The 24862-nt window shown below is 40.0% G+C and overlaps 2 protein-coding genes across 4 annotated transcripts; both read right to left on the bottom strand.

The window, feature by feature from the left end:
* Positions 1-284: 284 nt before the first annotated feature.
* vsig10 (V-set and immunoglobulin domain containing 10) lies at positions 285-14490 on the bottom strand. Of its 2 annotated transcripts, XM_033618583.2 has the most exons (9): positions 14202-14490; positions 13787-14098; positions 10944-11249; positions 6256-6546; positions 3285-3569; positions 2873-2986; positions 2656-2668; positions 717-859; positions 285-619 (listed from the first exon to the last, which is right to left on the bottom strand). In XM_033618583.2, the coding sequence occupies exons 1-9, from the start codon at positions 14254-14256 to the stop codon at positions 525-527; spliced, it is 1614 nt and encodes a 537-aa protein (XP_033474474.2). In that variant the 5' UTR covers positions 14257-14490; the 3' UTR covers positions 285-524. The 2 variants fall into 2 exon arrangements, 1 of the variants encoding a protein (XP_033474474.2); XR_013492001.1 differs by lacking the exon at positions 2656-2668.
* Positions 14491-17408: 2918 nt separating this feature from the next.
* LOC117253042 (uncharacterized) lies at positions 17409-24291 on the bottom strand. 2 transcript variants are annotated; one of them, XM_033620377.2, is made up of 4 exons: positions 23569-24291; positions 23253-23403; positions 22863-23011; positions 17409-19391 (listed from the first exon to the last, which is right to left on the bottom strand). In XM_033620377.2, the coding sequence occupies exon 4, from the start codon at positions 18478-18480 to the stop codon at positions 17752-17754; it is 729 nt and encodes a 242-aa protein (XP_033476268.2). In that variant the 5' UTR covers positions 18481-19391; positions 22863-23011; positions 23253-23403; positions 23569-24291; the 3' UTR covers positions 17409-17751. Both variants share the same exon structure in this region, with proteins under 2 accessions (XP_033476268.2, XP_033476269.1).
* Positions 24292-24862: the final 571 nt, after the last annotated feature.

Genomic DNA, 24862 nt, shown 5'->3' with positions numbered 1-24862 from the left:
ATAAAATAATCAAATTATATTTCATGCCTGGATGTCACGTAAAAGTGACTGGATTTAAGTAATTTCAAGAAGGAGTTTCAGGTTATTTTTACCCTTCACAACATCCCACACACACAAGACAACTGACGAACTGACTCCTCCACATTTTTACAATGGTTCCAGTCTATACTTACATTCTATACTGGGGTAGTCATAGTTCATCTGTAAACGCTGTGTGTACAGCGCTGGGTGTGGATGTGAGTGAATCAATAAATAACAGATGACCAAAGCCACATCACATCACATTTTGTTTAAACAGCTTCATTTACTGCACAAATCTCGACATCTGAGCAACATATTCAAAAAGCTGTACAAACAAATCGACCACAGAAATACGCTTAGAAAAATTCAAAACCCTGTTTTACAAAATGACAAATTAAAAAGAGATTTTTTATTTTTACATGTGTCTTCCACCGATTCTGTTCACATTGTCACTGGGAGTAAATGGTATTTACCTAAAATAAAATCTAAAACAAACCCCAAACCTAAAATGTTACAAGATCAGCGGGCTCTTCTGTTTGTACAGTATCTTCCTGCTGCTGCGGACTTGTGTCAGACGTTTCTACATCCTCATGATCACCTGAAACACACATCAGAGGAACACTTTTACATTACCAGGCATTTTAATGTTTCATTTACAAACTAGAAAATCAGTGTAAACCGTGATGAGGTCATACTTGATGGGATTCGATGTATCTGGACGAGCGTTGTGTGGCGTCCGTTGGTTACTGGAGGCAGTCGGGGGACGGTATCTTGAAAGAGCTGCTCGTCGTCTGACTCCACCAGGCTCAGCACGTCTCCTCTGTCCTCCTCCATATGGCTGGAGAGCAGAAATATTTTTGTGACGTTACAGTGTTGCAGGGCAGGAATTTTATCATCATAATTACCTGAGACTCAAATCTCTGGTTGGTAAACTTAAGATAATTATGTGTTGTGTCAACATCTGTATCCAAATTCCAAGCAGGATTAGGGGTGTTTTGAGGATGTGGTGCAGTCACACTGGAAGAGTGACCAAATCAAAGGCGCCCTCTAGACTTTTTGGTCACTACTGTATAAGCCTTGTATAAACCTCATGCACATGATACATCGTCGACTATTCGACAGTTGTCAGCAGTAACTTACGTTCTCCAACAAAAATAGGGAAGAACAGCTAGTTTGCAAAACTGGATGTAAAGAATAAAGGTTTCAAAAGTACCCCAAAAATCTGTTCAACAAGTTTTTAATCAGGAAAATGCACTCAACATATTACAGCTACAATTGGTAACTTTTATGACTCGACAACTGTCACACACTTTTTACTGACCTCCCATAAAACAACACAGAGCGACTTCAGCTCATTCAAAAGTTTGCAGTTTGGCTATGAACCAGAACCAAGGAGAGAGAACACATCAGGCCACTCTGAGCTGCTCTGCACTGGCCTCAAGTTACATTTAGATTTTAAGCTCCTCCTTCTTGTATACAAAGCCCTACATGGGCTCAGATGAAGCTACATTGCTAACTCCCTTGTTAACTATTTGCCTCCAAGAACATTGCAATCATCTGCTGCTGGTGGAGGCTCTCAGCAACAGCCAGAAGAAGATCAGGGATGCAGCCTTTGTCAGTGACGCCCCAAAGCTATGAATCACACTACCTATAGATATCAGGGAAGCTAGCTCGCTAAATATTTTTAAAATCGGCTCTGACCTTCGTGATACAGGTCTGAAACTCTTTCTATTTACGCCTCACGCTGCTGCAGCTCTTTAAAAATCTTACTTGATTTTATGATTTATAGTTTTACATTTACAGTTCAGTTTTATGTTCATTCTGTTTTCACGTGAAGCACCCAGTGCTTATACTGCCCTTATTGTAAAGCACTTTAGGCTACATTTCTTGCATGAAAGGTGCTATATAAATAAAATGTGTCATTATTATTTATTATTATTAAAGTTAACGAGCAGAGATTGACATGATTGACAGCTGCTCTCCTCGGCTCTGATTGGTTGTTTCGTTCATGTGCAGTTAATTCTTGCAAATGCCATTAGAAGCACCAAGAGGAGGCAGAGGAATATGATTTCAGAGTATCTGTCTTATGTGCTACTGAGTAGGGACAGTTTTGGCAAATAGGCCCATGGCAAAAAGTTATTTTTATAAAAGTTACCACTGCAGATTGAAAGAGGCCTTGAGGATACATGTAAACAAATGTAAAGAAACTTCATAACTTCAAAACCTCATTAGGGTACCTTTAAGTTCAAGCATGTCAGTGTGCAAATTAACTGCTTGTTTGTACCTTTGTCCAAAACTGCAATGTGCAACGGAAATCTAGGAGCGTACAAACATGGGAGTGGTAACAAACTTCACGTCTTGTGCAAACATGCGTGCAAAAATTAGCATCTCTGCTTCTTTTCGGATGGATTTATGACCAGTGCGATTATCAAACACCGGTGCCAAATAGTGAGAAAAGAGAGAAGCTCGGGGTATTCAATGTAGAGACTCAAAAACTCTGATTTTACTGTTGCAACAAATCAATCAATTGAAAGTTTAGCTTCAAGAATGGAATTATTTTAATCCCTTTAATGCTTTTTCATGATTAAAAGAAGCATTAAGTGAGTATTAGATAAGTAATTGTAAGGTACTCACCCAAAGCCATCTCCTGAAACAAAAAATAAGAAAAGAAACTGTAAAATTAGTATGCTGGATTTTTATGATTTATACTTGTATTCTTCTGAAGTACAGATGCAGTGAATGAGATTTTATGTGTGCAAAGAATGATCATGACAAAGGTTAAGGGCAGCAGAGTTATTTGTTGCATGCGTTTGTGACTTTTGTACTGTTGCAAAGATAAGACAAAAGTTACCCAGACAAATCCGGTGTCGGCTGGAGTAAATGGTTTTAGCCACGACCGCGGCTGATCCCACGATCAGCGCCGCTATGAAGATGCCGATGATTGCTCCTGTGTATGCGGAGGAGGCTGTCGAGACAAAACACCACGACAGGAGAGGATTACGGAGCAGAAAAAGGGAGGAGCAGCAGGTTTATCAGCATTCCACAGGTGGAGTCCACACCTGCAGTGACTGGCTTATTGTTTAAATCTGTGGTTCATTCATACGCTTTAAGAACTGTATGTTCACCTCACTGTTTGTTACTCATCACCCTCTGACGTTAAAGCTTCCCTTTGTTTACATTTTTTAAAAATATATCTATTTATAAAAATGCAATACCACGCTGACTGAAATCAGCCCAAACCATTCCTGTCATCCCAAACTCACTCTTCACAGTGAGGTAGACTTCCAGCACACAGATGGCGAGGGGGTTCTCGCTGTGGCAGAAGTAGACGCCTTCATCATCCTTGCTAATGTTGAGTATGGTCAGCTTGAAGACGGGGCCTTCTTCAGACAGGACGTACTTCGATCCAGGAATAATGTCCTCCTGCTGGAGCCCTTTCCTCCACGTGGTGTTTGCGGGGGGGATGGACACGGCCTCAGTGCAGGTTAGAGTTATATCGGTCCCCTCCAGAGCCGTGGCCATCGGCTCGCCGTCAGGGTACGGACGCTCTGGAAGAGACAGACAAACATTGCTTTCAGACAGTAAACATGATTTGTCCAAAGGGTCAGTACTTTACGAGTTCATGTTTTAATCAATCACCTAATCTTACACCTAAGCTTCAAAGCATTATAAACATCCAGGAATGCAGATAAGCTCACCCAAGCCTATAAACTGACACACACTTTTGCGTCACCACATTGTTTGTGCAATCCTATCCTGTGATGATAACCCCAGCACTACTGAGTGACTCACTATCTGTCCGCATGTCCTGCATGCAACACTGTGTCCTCATGTGCACGCTACCAACTGTGTCTCTGTGGGCGCAGCACTACTTAAAATACAGTAATTATGAGAATGTTAATTGTTAGAACTAAACACTGAAGTCTATACAGTAAGCAGAGCACCGTGGTGAAGGTGAGTCTTTATACTACAATAAAGTGTTAAGTGTTATAGGAAGAACAGAGTTGATCATACTGTGACTAGAGTTTATGACAGGAAGGGCCTGTCACATACAGAGGAGGAGGTACATTTGAGCTGTAAGTATAAAAATATTTGTTCTAGGTGTCTGCAGCACTGAAAAACTACATTTCATCACATTCCAGGACCAGTGTTAGCTACTCTGGATAGTCCACAGATCTGAGCTGTGAACAGTTTTTTTGGAACCACTTTTCAATAAATAAATGGTCCCAAAGATTACCCAGAGTCAAGCCCTCTGCACACCAAATCTGTATTTTGCACGTGTTTTTTTTAATACGTTGTCTATTAAAATAGTTACACACAGAAACCTTGCACACTCACTCCGATGCATTTAATTACGGAAGCGTATTGCATTCACTTGACAAATAAAAAAAAATCTGTTTTATTGATTGATTTTTTTTCTGTTTTTTGGAGTAATTTTTTTTATTTTTCTGTTTTTCTATGTAATTTTTTCTGTTTTTCGTGCTTTTTTTTTGTTTTGTTTTTCGGGGTAATTTTTTGTTTTTCTGAGTATTTTTTTCTGAGTTAAGAGAGCAATAGAACAACAGACTCTTTCATTCCTTTCTTGAGAGCTCGATATAATGGAAGCAAACATGACCCGCTTGTTTAGTTTAATCCAGTTTTACTTTGTTTTGGGTTTGAGACACTGGGAGATACTCTTGTCTTTAAGTCATATAGATGGTGTTATCATTAGTTTGTCGACTTTACGCAGGCACCTTAAGACTTTGAGGTTGTTCAGACAAAAAGCCCATTCAGATCTGCTGGACATTGCAGTGTTTCTCCAGAATCAGTTGGACACATAACCCAAAACAAAGTAAAACTGGATTAAACTAAACAAGCGGGTCATGTTTGCTTCCATTATATCAAGCTCTCAAGAAAGGAATGAAAGCGTCTGTTGTTCTATTGCTCTCTGAACTCAGAAAAAAAAATACTCAGAAAAACAGAAAAAATTACCCCGAAAAACAAAAAAACATACCACGAAAAACAGAAAAAATTACTCAATTAAACAGATTTTTTTTTATTTGTCAAGTGAACGCAATACACTTCCGTATTTAATTGTTCTGTTTGTTGCAAAATTAACAGTACAAGACAAAATGGTGTCTTCAAGCAGTGAGGATGATTATGTGGTTTTCTCAATTCTTAAAAGCAGAAAAAAAAGGGAAATTATTGAGTCTATTGAATCCTGAGAAGGCATCCAGACCAAGCAAAGTTTTACTGTTCCTGCTGATAATGGAGCTGCGGAATAACCCCAATCATTTCCAGGTGACTATTCTAAGATGGCAGTGGTCCGGTTGGATATGCTGCTAGCAATACTGAAATCATCATTCATTTAGTAATAATGGAGACATGACCGCAGGTAGAAATGGTGCCAGCCTGACTGGATCGCCAGTCAGTCTTCATTTTACCGGGAGATCGTACCAGACAGATCCATGAAGTGAAAGCGAGGTCTAAAGGGAACCAGCCTAATCACTGATGGTGTCATTATTCTTTAGCCATTACATTATGCAATTAATATTAACTTCATAATGATATATTAAAGGAACAGCGTGTAAGATTTAGGGGGGTTTAGTGGAATCTAGTGGTGAGGATTAAAGACTGCAACCAGCTGAAACTCCTCACAGTTAGAGTTCCTTCAGTGCTCATTGTTCAGGAGGTTTTTACCAGGAGCGCATCAGGTGATTAAAACTGGTAAATACACTATAAATAAAGCAGTTTCACATTACATATCAGTGTTTTACTGATGCTGTTCATGTCAGATGGGCTTCTAACTACAGTGGCCGATGCAAAAACATGAATGGCCCTATCTAGAGCCAGTGTTTGTTTTGTCTGCTCTGGGCTACTGTAGGAACATGGTGGTGCACACCTTCGACAAGGACCTGCTTCCTATGTAGATAGAAACAGCTCATTCTAAGGTAACGAAAACACAATGATTCTAATTATCTGGTGATTATACACTAAAGAAACATACCATAAATCCAAAACACTCTCATCAACAATCTACAATCTACATCTCTGTATTCAACTGGTAGTACTTAAGAAAATATGTCTTTTTTTAATTGGATGAACTGACCCTTTAAATAAAAGTAAGGTCAAAAGTAAGAATACTGAGCACAAGTAGGAGAGTCAGTGTGGTTCTCAAGTGGAAAGCACATAAAAGATTCAGCAGTTGCACATCTCAGGATTGTTCAGAGGCTCATTTCACCTCGACATACTTACTGAGGGGAAACCAACACGACTTCTCCGTTCCTGGAGCGAGCGCCGGGTGCTGGGCCATGCACCTCAGCGTCTCCCCGTCGGACAGCACTGAGCGGTTCAGCATCACTGACAGGCTGTCCGTCTCCTCCGAGGCATAAATGTGCTCTTTCCAGCCAGCGTCTTGGTCACCCTGGTCTTCCCCCCAGTGTAGCGTCGGGGTGGGATACGCTCCAAACCAGGTGCAGTTGAAGTGGATGTGGGAGGGGTCCTGCGCTGGTGCCCACATACACTCAGGGTGTCTGTCTGGAGCATCTAGTCAGGACACAAAAAGACATCAGTAAGGAAGTAAACAAAAAATTACAGAAGAAACTGAGTACTATGACTGCTGTCACTGAAATATCGAGCTTATCCCTGTATGTGCATTCATTACACGAGGATTTAGACGCAGTTTCCTTTAATATTGACAGAGGATAAATATTGAAAAGGCTGGCGTTTCAATCTCCAGATCCTCCTGTCCACATGCCAAAGTGTCCTAGAGCAAAGCACTGAACCCCTGATGTCACCTTGCGTGGCATCTCCACCCCCATCAGTGTATGAATGTGTGTGTAAATGGGTGAATGAGCGGCAAAGTGTGAAATGCTTTGTTCAATAAGGTAGAAAGACGCTATATAAAAACAGTCCCATTTCATCCAGTATTTTACACCCTTGTCTTTTAGTACTCTAAGAATATCATCATCTTTTCCATGGAGCATAGGTACAATAGTTAGCAGTGTTTATACAGTGGGGGTGTGTTACTTTGCAGTTAGCATTTGGTAATAGTTGCAGCCAAGAAGATCAGCAGGGGGTAGAAACCAAGCGGCAACAGCCTGCGCTGAAAAATGAAGCCAACACAGAAGTGCCAAAAACTGCAGTTCCTCGAATGGCAACTTCACACCCTGGTCTCTGAAGCTAATTCCCCCGTTCATGACAACTGTACGCGGGGTAAATTTCTATACAACTCAACTGTTTAAATGTTATTAATGCTTAAAGTTATGCATAATTAAGGGCCTGGTCGCTTTGAATGACAGATAGTGACTTTGCTTTTGGTCAGATCCACCCTCTCATCCTAATATGGTCACTTCTGGCTCCAAATATCCAAGATGGCGACAGCTAAAATGCCAGACTCAAGGCTTTAAACAGAGGTCCAATAAGAGAAGTCCAATAATATTTAATACTGTCTAGTATAGAAATGCAGTATCCCTGACATTAATCACCACATCTTCTCCCAAAAAGGCTGACTTTGCAGCCCACACCAAAATATGTGGGCATGGTCCACACCACCTCTTGCAGAGGCACCAGGTCCCAGTTAATTTGCATTTCTGCCTCGGAATTGTAAAAGAAAAAGAAACTTATTAGATTTTTCCAACAAAAATCTTTTCTCCTCTTACTGGTGAAAGCATGCTGAGTTTCCAAGACTTTTCCCAGCAGCAAACCTCCTTAGATATTTTCATTTTTACCTTTTTCCCCAACGGTTCCTTTCTTAAACAAAATATGTACATAACCTCATATTTAGTCAACATTAACATCTTCTTTATGACTGTGATTTCTGCATTTTGCCCAATATAAATGGTGCTGACATGATTTCAGTTCCAAGTTCCTTAACTTCACTCCTGCATAAGAAAGTTTCTACATATATCACTGTAACTCATCACACATATCCAGGTAGAAGCTGATAAACCTACAAATAATCTAGGGTAATCATAGGGCTGCCCCCTGAAAGTCAACCAAACGTTAGTCGATCAGAAAGGTCATTAGTCGGCAATATTTCATCAGATGCTCAGTCACAGAAAAAAAAAAAAACAACAACAACAAACAAACGTGAAACTCTATTAGGAGCTGTGCCTTGTCAAAATAAATCAAAACTGGTCCATGTGGGAATTTAATTTGAAAGGACAGACACAGGAAGTGTCCACGCTCAGCAGTCAAACAGGAGTCAGGTTCATTTCCAGGGCTGGTACCTGCGGTTATTCCACAGGCTAGTTAATAACATGTCGGGCAGGAAATCCAAAGTGTGGGATCATTTTGAGAAGGTGAAGGACGAACCCAAGGTGATATATAAACTCATCTTCATTGGTCGACTACAAACATGACGTATCATCTGAAACATGGAAGTAGCTACATGCCCATTAGCCCACAGCGTCATTAACAGGCAGCTTGCTCAGTGTGTGACGTGCACTTGTAGATAAAATATAGGCCTATATTAATGAAGGTTCATTAGTACAGTTTTGTATTTCTCTGTAATGTAGCACAGTGTTAACAATGTTACTGATACTATTCTTTCTCACACCTTCAAGTCAAACCATTGTGTTGCCTCACCCAAAATATATCCTTTAATAATTGAATTAATATCATAAACAAGTGGGCGACTAGTCGACTAATGGCCCTAAATGACAACTATTGGTAGACTATGAAAAAACTTAGTTGAGGGCAGCCCCAGTAATTTGGTACTAAAATTCTGAGGCAGGAATCTCCTTTAAATAAATCTAAATTTATATATCAGTCCTTTTCTAGGAAATTACAAGAAACTACTGAACCTTTAAAACAACTATTCCATTAAGTGTGTATCGAGGTTCATCTTATGATGCCTTTTGGTCAGATGAACCATAAAGAATTATTTGGAAGCATTCTTTTATAAACAGGCTGATACATAAAAGTAAAACTCTATGAGGAAAGTAGTTGGAGCTTGACTTCCTGTAGAACAGTCATGCATTTTGAAGTCCAGGAAGTCAGCAAAAACACAGGAAATTCCATGTGTTGAGAGTTAAGGAAGTTCATTCAGTGTACGACCTCCTGTATTACCTCCTGATAAAACTGTTCCTAACAAAAGCCACACTGATGAAATGATCGGTAACATCACAGTGAAATGCTGCGTTTACTTTATCTCTTCATGCTGTCTGTCCAGAAACATTTGAGTCACCTTTGTTGACTTTCACTTGTCTTTGTCTCTGCTGCTATTGGATGATGACTCAGCTTTTAATCCTGCCAATCCTATCATTCCCAAACGTGTGCTTTGGGTTTGTTTTGTGGTAGCACAGAGGTGGAGTCAGAGATTATAGGGAAGACTGTGGATATTTGAACTTAACACCTAAACAAACACACCCCGCCTGTCAGTGCTCCTTCAGAAGCTCCGGTAGTAGCTACTGTGTTATTCACATTTCACTGTGTAGACGTGGAAGAGGGTAAGTAGCTGATATGGTGTTGTGTATCTCGGTCTGAGCCACTTGGCTTGTTTCCCATTTCCAGAGCCAGAGCTGTGTACGAACTATTAAATGTAAAAATAACATGGCTACCGTGACGTCACCCATTGGTTTGTGGACTCCCATTCTGAAGCCTCGAGTTTCAGCACTTCAGCTGTCGCCACCTTGGATTTTAGGAGCCAGAAGTGACCATATTTGGGTGAGAGGCTGTCACTGTGGAGGAGCAAGGGGTGGATCTGACTGAGAAGTCAATGACACTATTAGCAGACAGCCTGACACTTGAAGTGGCTCACCCTTAGTTGTGCATAACTTTAAGCCTCAATAAAATGTAAATGCGTGAGTTATATAAAAATTCACCCCTGTACAGTTGTGATGAAGGGGGAAATTTGTTATAAAGACTGAAACTGGTTTTTGTACCAGGCTGTAAACATGTTTATTTCAGCTGTAAAGTTGGGCATTTCAACATGGGGGTGTATTGGGACTGACTGGCTTCTGGAGCCACCCTCAAGTGGCCATTCAGAGAACTGCAATTTTTGGCACTTCCGTGTTGGCTTCATTTTTCAGCCCTGGTGGTTGCAGCTTGATATGGACACTGGATTTCTTTTTCAGTGCACAGTCATGGGCAGCTCACGCACCTCAATAACTCAATCTTGTTTTTGTTTTTTGTAAAACATACTTTTGGGGGCTTTCTTTGCCCCAAAAAAATATCAGACGAAAAGTTATAGGGTGAAACGGAGATGACATGCAGCAAAGGGCCATGGATTGGAATTGAACGCGTGGCTGCTGCGGCAAGGACACAGCCTTTGTACATGGGGCACCTGCTCGACCAAGTGAGTTGGGTGAACTGTTATTTTGTTTTTTGCAAGAGCATATTAATTGCAGAATTAAAAAATAAGCCTTAATCAAGGTCAGATAATTAATGACATTAATATCAGAACACACTTCTCGCCTCCCTTTTTAGGGAGTTAGGATGAGGTTTAAAACGTCTGTATTTTACAGCGCTATGATTCAGGTTTTCTCTCTTTTTATTTCCTTTTCTTTACATATCTGTTTTGAGAGAACTGTATTAGTACTGATATATTTTGTACGCAACCTTAGGATTGATATTTCTGATTATGGCCTTTTTTGGATAATAATCATCTCTGTGTACATGATTTCTTGACTCGTTTGTTTTTTAGCTGAATGCTAAGTCTTGTTTAATTTTTATTGATTAGATATTTCCCAATAAAAATAGCAAAAAAATAAAAAATAAAAAGCAAACAAGATCATTTTAAATGTATTTTTTTCCTTCTACAGCTGATTTTATTTTATATTGAATATATATTGCCATATTGTTTTCTCATGGCTTAAAAAAAAAACGCTGTCTCTTGCCATTTACAGCTCCCCCTCTAAAGTGCAGTCCAATGAATAAAACCATTAAAGTAATACTTTTCAACATCAGACCTTTACTTGTATTCTTCTCACGGTACTTACGGTACACTAGCAGCTGTGTGCTCTTATTGACTGCCTGGTGAGACACAGGGTTGTGGGCCCTGCAGGTGTAAACTCCCTGAGCGCTGGGCTGGATGTCTTCTATCCTGTAGTTCAGCCAGGGTCCAGAAGTTGAAGCCAGCGACGTGTTGCTGGAAGAAGCTCCCCTGAAGGCCCAGGTCAGCTCCTGGGAGGGGTAGGAGGAGCCGGAGCAGTTAAAGGAGACACTTGAACCCTGAGTGACAGTGAGCGTCCCGTTGGCCAGGGCAGTGGCTGGACTGACGGACACAGACACGTTTTCTGGACCACCTGAAGGGAACACAAGCCGTTCTTACAATTAACATTTATTTCTATTTCAGATCGATCTGGCATTTTATGAAAGTGGTGTTGAAGTAGCAACAGGTGCACATGACAATTTTCTGAAACCTTAAGTGACGTCTTCAAAATGCTTGGTTCGTCCAACTAACAGCGCAAAACTCAAAATTTACTGACATACGAGCTGGAACTAAGTGATATCAGTGGTGGAAGAAATACTCAGGTCTTATGCTTAAAGTGGTGATACCACAGCGTAGAAATACTCTGTTACAAATAAATATCATGCATTCAAAATTTTACTAAGTAAAAGTACAAAGGTATTACCATTAAAATACACTTAAAAGTAACAGTTTGTAGGATTTAGTGGCATCAAGCTGTGAGGATTGAGGATTGCAACCAGCTAAAATTTCTCCCAGGTGTGAACTCTTGGCTAGGATTCCTTCAGTGTTCATTGTTCAGGAGGTTTATATACAGAGTCAAATTGTCTGCAGAGGTCTCTTCCTCTCCGTAACAAATATCTTGGTGGGTTTTTATCATATTAAAAATCATCAACGCTATTTGGCTTGCCACGGAGGGGCTGCTAACTATGGTGGTCGACACAAAAACACAAATGGCCCTACATAGAGCCAGTGTTTGGATTGTCTGTTCAGGGCTACTGTAGAAACATGGCAATGAACGTGGCGGTTTCTGTGGACAAGGACCCTCTTATTTTCAGGTGATTATTCACTAAAGAAAACATACTAATTATATTAGAATCAATTTCTGCCAATATATACGCCTAAATTCTACACACTGGTCCTTTTAAAGTGTTGAAGTATAAGTACTCATTACGCTGTCTGGCCCATTTCAGAATATTGTACATTAGAAAACGAGGCTCTAATGACAGATGCATTAATGTGTACATCACTTTAATGTTGCAGCTGGTAAAGGTGGGGCTAATTTTAATGACTTTGTATACTTCTGGGTATCTTAACCTTTAATAGTACTTCACCATTTATTAAGTAATTTTTGATTTAATAATCTGACTCTACAGAGTAACTAAATATGTTCAAGTAAATATAGTGGACTGAAAAATCCAATATTAGTTAAGTTAACACTAATAAAATGGAAATACTCAAGTGAAGTACCTCGACATTGGACTTAAGTACAGCACCTGAGTAAATGTACCTAGCTACATCTCACCACTGGATTTTTGGCATTCTGGCTTAAAGGTCCAGTGTGTAGCATTTAGGTAGATGTATTGGCAGAAATGTAATAGAATATAATTAACATGGTTGTATGATAAGACTTGTTGTGGTTTCGTTACCTTAGAATGAGCCATTTATATCCACATAGTGAGCAGGTCCTTATCTATGAAGTCGCCATGTTGCACCGCCATGTTTCTAAAGTGGCCCAGAATGGACAACCTGAACATTGGCTCTAGGTAGGGCCGTTGGTGTGTTCGCTTTTTCACGTCAGCCATTGTATTTAGCAGATACCCCAGAATGAGCAGCATTGGAAAAACAAATGTTTTCTAACATGAAACCAGTTTAAATCACAAAATCTGTTTGCTTTGGAGAGGAAGTGACCTCTGAAGATTAGGGATGGGTGATACCACAAAATTTGGTTTCGATCTGATACTAAGTAATACAAGGCCAGAATCACCGCCTGAAGCTTGGACGCGGAGGCATTTCTCTCCTCCTCCCTTGTTTTGGTTGCAGCTTCAAGTTCTCTTTCTGGTGTTTTTCCTCTTTCATTAATCTATCACTGCTATTATGCTATTAGCAGACACAATTTCCATGTTGAATATCCACAGACAGCATTTCTACCACTTTAAATCACCAGGTTCATTTGTTTTTGAGAGGGAGAGGCCTTTGTGGGTAATTCAGCTTCCAGTAAAAACCTCCTGAACCTCTGGATCTTAAATTATCATAGAAAAAAGGTGAGCACACATTAGCAGGTATTAAGCTAAAAGGCATCTCCGACATGCCAAACCATGTAGAAGAAGATTTGTAAAATAAGACTGCTTTATTCAGGGTTTTTACCGGTTTAATTCCCAATCCATTTGTTTTGGAGAGGAGTAGACCTCTGCAAATAATTCAGCTCCAATGAACAATGAAAACTGAGAGAATTATAGCCGGGAGAAGTTTCAGCTGGTTGCAATCTGCTATCCTCACTGCAAGGTGCCACTAAATCGCTCTAAATCTTACACATTGGACCTTTAAAAAACTAACTAAAACATAACTAAACTATGCGCATATATTTGTAAAACTTTTCTGTCAGGACTAATCAATAAATGATTTTAGTTTTACACTTCACCATTACTCAATAATGAAAATTAACTGTGAGTTGCAGCTTTGGGTATCACTTTCTCTTTGTGTCCTGTACACTATCACACACACTCAGTAGCCATCTGTTTGTGACTGTGTTATCTTGAAGAACCAGTTTGTGTTACAGAAATTCCTGCTACACATGCTGCTTTTAAGGAACTCTAGTAAACGTAGGAAACCCCCGTTGTGCTCTCATTACTGGACATATGAGCATCCACTTACTGGTGACTTGCAGCAGGACACGTGCGTGAAAGATGATGTTGCCTGGCAGTAAGGAGCTGCACAGGTAGGTGCCGTCATCCCCAGGTATCACCCCCCTAATGTTCAGACTCCCATCATGCAGCACTGAGAGGCGCTGGTCGGCAGGTGAGGGGTCCGGTGAAGACGCGCCCCCTCTGATGACTTCTCTCCCATTCTTCATCCATGTGGTTACAGTCGGTGTCACGTTACCGACGGTGTAACACGGAAGTAGCGCGATGTCGCCCGGTGAGAGTGTCAGCGCCGTTTCGGTGGAGTCACTACCCGAAACTGGCGCTTTGACAACAAGAGAGAGAGAGAGAGAGAGGATAAAACAATGTGAGCAGGATTTACAGACTCACCTGTGTTACCTGGCTGCGAGGTTACAACATTCACTCACCTGTTGCACAGAAACACAGGTGTAGAAGCGCTACAGTCGCGACTGTCTTCATCATAACTCTCCAAATGGCTACATCGCCTTCACAACAGCTGAACAAAAGGGCTCCCACTCCAAACCTGTCTGACTAGTCCACCTGTGTGAGCCTGTCTCTAACACACCGCTACACACTGGACACCAGTCCGCCCATTATAAACCACAGCCAACACAGCACAGAGGTGACCAGTCTGACATGATGTGGCTTCTGTCTCTGCTTTTGGCGGACGTGCTTTGTTTACTAGTGCATGCTGATCCGGAAACTTTAGCACGAATAAACCACACCCTGACCTCACCTTGTTAAAGGGACAGTAACACCATTTATCTCACTTATTTATAACATAAAACATTTTTCTTCTTCTTCTTAATAACATATTTTATTATTAGTTGTAATAATAAAACAAATAATAAAAGTTTATTTAACATCAGATGGTAAAACACTGCATCTGTCTTAGTTTTTCCTCATTATAATAAATGTGTCATATTTTGAAATTGTCTAGAAAATTTTTACAATACTGTATTATTATCATTCTTCTTATTATTATTATTAGATATTAATAACTTACTGCTCTTGTTTAGAAATTTTCTATAAAATATATATTTTTTTGTATATATTAATATACTGGTAAAACGCTACATTTGTCTTTGGTTATTTTTCTCATTATAATAAATGTCATATTTCGAAATTGTCTAGAAAATATATCTTATTTCTGTTTATAATATATTATTATTGTACTTATTATTTTATACTAATAACTTACTGCTCTTATTTTGAAATTGTCTATAAAATATATTTTATTTTTGTATAAAATAATAATTATAATAAAAGTACTAATAAGTTTACTTAACATCAGCTGGTAAAACGCTGCATGTCTGTTTTTTTCTTATTATAATAAATGTTTCATATGTTGAAATTGTCTATAAAATATATTTTCTTTTGTTTATAATAATGATAATGTATTATCTTTACTTTTATTATTATATACTAAATTACTGCTCTTATTATATATATATATATATATATATATATATATATATATATATATATATATATTTGTATGTAATAATTGATATCATTATTGATTATACACAAAAAAATATATTTTTTAGACAACTTCAAAATAAGAACATTATTATTATTGATTATTAGGAATTATTAGGAATTATCAATTATTGTTATTATAAATATTAATATTATTACTACCATATCCATTTTTTAATTCATTTTTTCTTATCCGGGGCCAGGTCACAGGGGCAGCGTTCTTGTTCTAGTTATTATAAAATAATGATAATTATTATCACTGTTAACTTAACTAAGCTTGTAACAAATGTGAAGGTCGTCTGTGATCTTAATCCTGTGTGAATTTGACATGTCCACAATCTCTCAACTAAAAACTCACACACAAATTACCTACCATGTTTCACCAAAAAAAAAAAAAAAAAAAAAAAGGGTTTGCATGATAATACTAGCCCCTTGTGAATCAGCATCTCTGTGATTTGGGGTCATATTAAGTTTTTGTTCATTTTCTCTGCACCTGGTTTCTGCCTCTTTCCTGGTAGTAAATTATGAGGGCTGTGCTGGCAATTAGAAATTAGAGTATTGGCATAATTTTGGGTTCAGGAGGATCATCTCACTACACAGCATAAAGACCCGTTGGCAGAAAAAATGAATAATTAAATTTAAATCAATCAGAAGAATGAAAGATGATGAGATGGATGACATGTGACAATGTGTGGCAAAATCGGTTCTTTTTGTTAAACCCACATTTAACAGAGATGGAGGTTAACACTGCATTACTGCTCATAGTGCTGTGTAGTGTTTCTGTGTTGTGTAGAGTGGAGTTAGAAATGACAGTGGGCATCATCAGAGTTTGCTTATCCTGTGCAAATGTGGCACAGGAGGCAGCGTTTTGTGTGTGTTCCACATATGTATCTGTAATGACTCTCACTCTTCACACCAAAAAGGTAGCACACAAACAAGGTCCAAAGGTCCAAAAAGCTAACAAAACAGACAGAACAGGCAAAAATCCTTAAATACAAAACAAGCAAAGTTAAAAAATAATCCAAAGAATCAAACACAGAGAATGAAGGAGCAAAGACAATCTGGCAGAGATATGAGGAGCTGGTGAGTATATACCCTCCTGAGATCCTGTGTCCTCATATGAGGACATCACATTTTGGGTTTACTTGACCTAAACTTAATTCTACTTTACTTAGCCCTGTTGTCCTTGTTCATGGACACTTTTTTGTCCCACCTAGTGGCAGTAAGAGCACAATATACTAATCCATGTAAAAACAAGATGGCAGCCATCTCTGCCAAGTCAGTCTGCAGCTGATCCCGACACAAAAGTGGACAAGGTCCAAAACCTGATCACATGTTATGCTTGAAACTTATTTATAATTAATAATGTTTGTAGTTTGATATGGCAACATATTTGACCACTTTTAGCAACAGTAACAAGCTTTGACACGATTAATTAGGAAGTACTAGTGCGGGTGTGGTTAATGAAAAGCAGGAAAACACAGGAAACTGCAGTGACACATAGGGACAGTACGTCAAAAATAAAACAGGAGTTATAAAACCTTTTTGGCCAACTTTGCACGAGGGCTGGGCTGATATGGACAAACATTCATATCTCGGTATGGACAGGCTGACTGGTCATACACAATATATATCTAGGTATTTTCTACAAAATGGGCTACACATTTTCAGTTTCAAGTCAAAGCTACATTTGAGATGTCACAAGCCCTTTTATAAAAACAGACTGATCAAAATAAAATGCAACTACAAGGATTTGTTTCCCTGTTTGATTTCTTTTTCTAAAATGGATTACATAAGAAAATGTTTCTGGAATATTTGGGATTACTATGGTGACAGACAATTTTTTTTTAGTGTAAATATGATGTAAACAAAGAAACTGGAATTTAAGACAGTGGGTTGTTGGTATGATAAAAAATAAGACAACACACTCATGATTAAACCTTTGGGACTGGGTGCTGAATCCTTAAAGCAAGCAAAGATCAGGACAGCACTCCAATTAGAGTTAACATTGCCACACCGACGTTTCGAGCAAGACGCCTTTCTTCAGTGTGTATTATGGCAATGTCACAAACAATTTGGTGGGGTTGATTATAGCCCACCTGAGTTGATTAAAAATGTTAGAGTAATGGCAGTGTTGACTGTTAACACTCAATAATTCAAGAATGAAAGACATGATTTCCAACTTTTTATAATGCTTTATTTTGCATAAACGTCAAAGAAGAGTTTGTGAATATTTCTTTAGTTTGAATAAAATAATTCAAGAGGGTTTTTTTTTTTGTTTGTTTTTAAATTTCTCTTTTGACTGTGGGATAAAAACCAGAGCGACCCGGAGGAAAACCCAACCTAACTGCCTCAATTACAAACTAACTAGCTAACTAACAAATTACCTAACCAAAGCAGCAGGCAGTAGGCCCTACTTAGGTCTAACTTAGTTCTGCAGTTCCCTCCAGCTCCTTCAGCTTAGCAGGGTCCTCCTTAGCCCCACTTGGCCTTGGTGGCAGTGGTGACACACAGGCCTGTTGCTGTCTTCTCTACATCATCGATGGCTCTTGTATTCTCCTGCTGACCAGCAGCCCTTACTGTGGACACTCTACGTGTTCTTATGCTGACAGCAGACACCGGTCTAACCCTTTCCCTGTCCGTCCATAGAACTCTCTTCCTCTCTGGTGACGAATTATCGCTGTCCCAACCCTCCTCCAGCTCCTTGAGCTTAGGAGGGTCCTGCTTAGCCCAACTTGGCCTTGGTGGTAGGTTCTTCCTCTGGCCAATAGGTGGAAGGACAGGTTTGGGTGCAGCGGTCAGCCCCACAGCTCTTCGTACTGGAGACCTGCCGCCACTTGACTTCTCAGAGACCACCTGCCTGTTCACGGTTGGCTCCTTCCTCTGAGGAATAGGGGGAACAACAGGCCTGTGGGTCCCCACAGGTTTGAGGACTACCCTCCTGTGCCTTACTGATAGTTCCTTCTTCTTTGGAGTAGAGGGAGGAACAGGTCTGTGTGTCACCGCTGGTTCTGAGATAGTGTGTTTGCAGGGCTCAGACTCTGGGGCTGTCTCAACTACATTGTTAATGGCCCCTGTATTCTCCTGAGGAGAATCTGCAGAGGCTTCCTTCAGGGCCTCAGGTGTAACTGAGGTCAGGTGACCCTGGTTGGAGTACATCCTGCACTGATGGAAAGCCTCTGGAGTCCATCTTTCATTCTGCATGTCTCTGAAACATGTGAAAGTGATGAATTCATTGATTTGGTTATGTCCCAAATTTGCCCTCAGTCCTGCTAAATGTTCTTTGAGTTTGTGTCTCTCTGTTTAGACACAACTGACACTTATATCTTATCTAATATATCCTTTATGTGGTTTAAAATAGATTATCAGTGCGTTTTCTCACCAGATTTGCTTGTGAAAAAAGCAGACCAGACCCTGCTGGGGGCACTAATATTATCCCTCTAAACCTGACTGAAAATTCTTTCCCATCATCCTGACTGGCCCATCTCTTATAAGTGAGGTGGTTACATGGGTCAGATTTATTCTAATTGGGCTATTATTGGAATTTTAGGGTCCATGTAAATGCACCTGAAAAACAAAGGCCTTGATCAGATTAGCTAGGACACTGCAAATCATTACCTGAAAATTGTTCTCCCTGTGTCAGTGTGGGTTTTCTGCAAGCACTCCAGCTTCCTCCCACAATCCAAAAACATGCACATCAGGTTAATAAATCAGGTGGCACTAAATTGCCCATAGGTGTGAATGTGAGTGTGAATGGTCTGTCTCTATGTGTCAACCCTGGCGACCTGTCCGAGGTGTACCCCACCTCTCGCCCAATGTCATCTGGGATAGGCTCCAGTCCCCCACAGCCCCAGTGGGATTTGTGGTTACAGAAAATGAATACCTCACATCTCTTTGAAGTTGAAAGCAGCGATCTTTAGTCCGTTTCTGGTTGAGACTTTCCAGAAGATTCCATTGCCGACATGTACCGCGGTAGAAATTGCTCCTTGTTTTTTGGTTGGGCCAGTAGTAATGCTCTGAATACACATTCAGACTGGCTCCGTGCACCATAAGGAAACAGTCCCTGGGGGTCCATCATAGCAACTCTCAGGTTTGACATCCTCCTGTAGTAAAATCTAAAAAAATAAAGATTAAAAAAAAAGTAATTTCTGTTGTATGTGAAACCTTCTCAGATATGCCAATCAACACCAATCGATAAATCCTAGAGGGAAACTGTTCTAACAACCAGTGCAGTTCAAGTACTGAAAGGCTTGTCCTGTGATGTCATCATCTGAGTGATTCTGTTCACAGATAATGGACAAAGCGAGATACCCCACTCAGCTCACTTCCTGATTCAGTGACGTCAGTGCCACGCCCCCGTAGGAGACTTGCGGCAGCTCTGAATGTATTGTCGTCAATGAGGAAAATGAACGTGATCACAATTTATGGTCAATTCTTTCACCCTATAGTCACTAAAGTAAATATTGGGTTCATTTTCCACAAGCCACACATCTTACCAACATTCTGACACTAAAGCTGCATTTTTCATCCGCACAGATCAAGAGAAAGTTAACTTTGTTTGAGCCCTGTCCGTCTCAGAAAACAAGTTCTGGGTTGAGGGAGAACAGGCTGGTGGGGTATCTCCTTTATCCAATATCTCTGTTCTGTTTTCATAGCACCTGTCAAGACTGGTCATGTGCACGGATAGATCCCAGGTGGTGTTCATGTAGTGGCCCTTTTGTCTTCTGACTGGATAAGTGCCTTTTTGGGAGACATTTTTTTGGGTTCAATGGTCATGGATGCCGTCTGAGAGAACTTCTGTCTGCAGTAGGGACGTGTGCAATTAGTCATCTTAATAATTAAACGTCCACCCCCTCGCTAGTTGGCACCAGAAATATTAGTTAGTTAAATCAATTGGTGTCTTATTCATGTACAAGGCTGCTTAACTGTCATGCAGCTGCCCGCCACTAGTGGGGGTTACAGAGCCATCAGACAGCAGTCCCCCTCCCCGAGGTAATGCTCGAGTGGACCGGAGTTTTTAGACAGCACAGTGGGAAATTTGAGAGATGTCCTCTTGCAAAACAAGTGCGGTTTGGCAGTATTTGCATTTTTAATGGTGCACAGCACCTCACAATCCAACAGAAACTTATTTATTTTTGATGTTTTATTTGTTTAATTTTACATTCATATTGAATGGCGCATAGCACGTCACAGTTCAACAGCAATTTATCTTTTTCGAGATGTTATATTATTTGTTACCTTTAAGTGCAGGTTTACATTCATACTGCACGGAGCAAAATGCCTCTCATTTCCGCTGAAATGCAATTATAGTTTAGAGGTTGTTTTATTGACTTTAAAGTGAATTGTTTAATATTTTCTTATCTTCAGACAAAAAAAGTGTAGGGTCTCGACTGTGTGTAGGGGTCTCGACTGTGACTCCAGTCAGACTGGAGTCAAGCAGGTAAACTAAACATCTCCTACACTTTTTTGTCTGAAGGTAAGAAAATATTGAACAATTCTAAAAAAAAAAAAGACAAAATTAACCTAATCAATCTACCCTTAAAGTGAATTGCTATCATTTCTGTCAGATAATCTGCAAGGTTCAATGTGCCCCACATTTCAGAGGCAATTTATTTATTATAGACGTTACTTTAGTGGTTTTAACTGAGTTGCCGTCATGTTCACATTCATTTTGTACGGCGCAAAGTGTTTCTTATTTCAGCTGCATTTAAAATCTGTCATGGTTGTTGAAGATTGTGATTAAAGGCTTCAAAGGGCTTAATGCACATAATACAGTGCCTACTCATATGTTCCTGCAGATAAGATATAAATCCCATGTATAACCTTTTTGTGACTGAACAAAAATGTATTAATACATCTCTTAGGGGCTACAGTGCTCCTTCCAGGGTTCAACATAACCCATGGCCCGATGGCCCGGGGCCAATAAAACAGTATGTCGGGCAAGTTGATTGACAGGTCACAGGCCCGCTCGGGCCAGTGACGTTGTAAGGCAGGGGAACAGGGGAACAACTCCAGCGGATTTTTATCCCACTTTTCTCGAGTCTTCAGTGGATTTATTGGGCTTTTTGGCCAAAGGTGCCCTCACCTTTGTGCAGTGAAACGCCAGAGGAGGGGGAAACGTGCCGCCAACGCGGACACCGCACACCGCTGCCAGGTATATTTATCTCCAGCGTGCTTTCGCTGGCCAGTAAACTGGATGAACTTCAGCTACCGATGGTGAAAAACGGAGACTTTCTACATCTGCATCTGTTTTGTGCTTCACGGAGACGTGGCTGTGCGGATCGATACCGGACTCTGCGCTGCACCTGGCAGGCTTCCAACTCTTTAGAGTGGATCATAACACGGAACTCTCCGGCAAAACTAAAGGTGGAGGTATCTGTTTTTATACTAATTGGCTGGTGTAATGACATGACAGTGATCCAGCAGCACTGTTCTCCTGATCTGGAATCTTTTTTCATCAACTGCAAACCTTTTTACTCCCCCCGTGAGTTTGTTTCATTCATTCTGGTCGGTGTTTACATCCCACTGCAGGCCAACGTGCAGGAGGTAGGCTACAACGCACACTCGCCGACCAGATAGCTACCATGTGTGGAGCGGACTTTACCCAGACTCCTTAGTTACTGTCCTTGGCGACTTTAACAAAGGTAACCTCACACATGTACTCCCCAAATACAAACAGTTTATAAAATGTCCGACCAGAGAGAAGAATATTCTGGATCACTGTTACACAACTGTTAACAAAGCCTATCACCCCATCCCCCGCGCTGCACTGGGCCACTCTGACCACAACACCATCCACCTGATTCCCTCATACAGGCAGAAGTTAAAGCTCTGTAAACCTGTTGTGAGGTCATCTAAGAAGTGGACAGAGGCTGTGTTGTATATAGACCACCACGCACTATGGTGAGGTATAATGGAGTTAAATGAAATGAAGTTAAATTAAATGAAGTTTTATACACATTTTTTTTTCTCTCTCTTTTTTTTTTTTTTTTTTTTTTTTTACTTGGGCCAGTAAGAATATACAAGGGGCCAGTAAAACTCTGAACTACTGGCCCGGGGGAGCAGTGGGGAAAAAATGTTATGTTGAACACTGCCTTCTAAAAAAAGTTAGTCTGGAGCCCTGACATGAGCGAGTCGTTGTAAAATACCTGCACTGACTTAAAAAATGATCAAAAAATGCAACTATTTGGGGAGCCGTGTGTTGTATACAAATGTAAATAAACCTCCACATATAAAAACAAAGTTCACAAATGTATTCTGATACACACATTTCTTTTAAGTACACATTTTTACCACACATGTTGACAAAACATTTTGTATGAGGATCAGAAAGCACATTGGTGAACCTTAACTTTGTATATGTGGAGGAATTTTTTATACTGATATTCAATATTTTTGCAACCAACATGTTTATGTGGAGTGTTTTATAAACAAATCACAATATACATCTGTAAATCAGTGTGCTTTCATTAACAATGAGATGCATCTGATTCTATACTCCCACACCAGTTCTCATTTGACAGTTGGTCTGCTGTTAACCAGACTAAGGAAACACAGGCCTACTTAAAATGAAGACATTTACTTACATGATCCAGCACTCTGAAGCAGGGATAAGCTTGAAGAATCTTGGTAGGCCTGTCCTGCTCCTTCGTTCAGAGTCAATGACGGCTTGTCTTGCTTGGAATTCAAGGTCCAGAAGCTGGGAATCATCCTTCTTGTTGGGTGTGGACTGATGCTGGAAAACATGAACCACACCAATTAACATTTAAAACGTAGCCTCAAATTCAGGCCACTGTTTCTGTTTGGGACATTAACACATTAACAGCCACAATGACTAACATGGGACAATAATACTTTAGATGAAAAAAAAAATGGACAAGAGAACTGTCCCTTGTTTAGATGAGTATAAAAAGTTGCATTCATATTGAACCACTAACCACTATTTCCATTTGTGTACTTGCTATCCAACTGTTCACCTTGATTGTGGCGATCTCTCCAAGATCAAAGCTGAGCAGGTGGACTCATCAGTCTCCTCAGTGGACGTCTCCTGGCTGCTTCGAAGGCTAAGGTTGCCGGCCTCATTCTTGATGGAGTCGCTCCCTGCTTCTTTTTGGGGGTTGTCACATTCTGGACAGACACACAGCACATTGTGTAATGAATCTCATGTGATAAAATCAAATTAATAAATTAAGCCACACAGGCAGACACATGTTGTCTGATTGATCTGGATGAGGCACATGTCTCCTGTATGGAGTGTCATATGTTTTAAAAAATAAAAAAAAGGCTAAATACCTGAGTAGTAACTTCCCCACTCAGCTCCACTGGTCCCAGATCTGTCTTGCAGCATTGAGTAGTACTGTGAGACGCTTCACCATTACAGTGAATTCATGGCTGCTTGGATACTGGAAGTCATCCCGTGCTGCTCCCTTGATGGAAATCATGCTTGTTACTGTATTCCCAATACATATTGTTGTGGTTAGGAGAACTAAGCTGCCAAAAGCCAATGCCAAAATTGTACTGACTAGAACCTATAAAAGATTCAATGATGAGGCTTTTTTTTGATGAACTTGGTAAAACAAAATGAGCTGATGTGTACGCTGTTAATGATGCAGAAGATTCTCTGAATTTATTTATGGATTATTTTATGAAAATTGTTAACAGGCATGCCCCTTTAAAGAAGTCCACAGTTAAAGCCAAAGGCGCCCCATGGATTGACAATTCATTGAAGGACTTAATGTCACAAAGAGAGGAGGCCAAGAAGGTTGCTGTTCAGTCTGGTTCGCCTGAGGACAGAAAGTATTACTGTAAGCTAAGAAACCAAGTAACCAAGATGAATAGAATAAAAAAGAGAACTTATTATCAACAGAGAAACTCTGATAGTCGTCAAAATAGTAAAAAGCTTTGGCTTTCTTTCACAAATCTGAAACTGTGTTTTAATGAGTCTCTTGAGTCTCTATGTTAATTTAGTCCAGATTTGACTAGTCTAAGTATAGTGGTTTGTGATCTGGACCTGGTCTAGGGTTGGGACTCGTTAGGATTTTAACAATTCCGATTCCTTACCAATTCCTTCTTAACGGTCTGATTCCTTACCGATTCCTCTTACTGATCCCTACATTATATTCATTATACTTGCTATACTTAAACAAGTATAAACGCAAATGCAATCATACAAATACAAAGACTTTATTCTAACTGTTGCACAGTACAATTAGATGAAAATACACGTGTGTGGTGTGTATTTCAGATTTAGAGCTTGTATCATCTCCCTGAGAATATATAACAGCAAAAACTGATTCTCTGATTTCTACAGTAACACTATTACCTCAAATTAACCACAGCAATGTAATAAAATACTTATATGCATTCATGCTTGGGCACTGTTATAACACCTGAACAGAACACACACACATTGGCTGTTTGTTTCTACCGCTTCCCTCGCTGGAAGCCTCAGACCTCCCGCCGCCCGCCTCCGCCTTGATTAAACGAGGGATATAAAGAGGGAGACAGGTTTTTCCTATTTTATCTTATTTTGTTATATTTGTCCCTCTCCCCTCACTGAAAGCCTAAGACCTCCCGCCGCCCGCTC

This window comes from Epinephelus lanceolatus, chromosome 9 (assembly GCF_041903045.1).
Source record: "Epinephelus lanceolatus isolate andai-2023 chromosome 9, ASM4190304v1, whole genome shotgun sequence".
Lineage (NCBI taxonomy): Eukaryota > Metazoa > Chordata > Actinopteri > Perciformes > Serranidae > Epinephelus > Epinephelus lanceolatus.
This window is presented reverse-complemented; position numbering and strand designations above follow the sequence as displayed.

Excerpts from the sequence above, each read along its gene's own strand:
- vsig10 (XM_033618583.2), bottom strand. The coding sequence starts at position 14,256 with ATGATGAAGACAGTCGCGACTGTAGCGCTTCTACACCTGTGTTTCTGT. Across the intron at positions 11,250-13,786 it reads TGTCCTGCTGCAAGTCACCA|GTGGTCCAGAAAACGTGTCT; the intron begins GTAAGTGGATGC and ends TGTTCCCTTCAG. Across the intron at positions 3,570-6,255 it reads GTCGTGTTGGTTTCCCCTCA|AGCGTCCGTACCCTGACGGC; the intron begins GTAAGTATGTCG and ends TGTCTCTTCCAG.
- LOC117253042 (XM_033620377.2), bottom strand. The coding sequence starts at position 18,480 with ATGCAGAATGAAAGATGGACTCCAGAGGCTTTCCATCAGTGCAGGATG.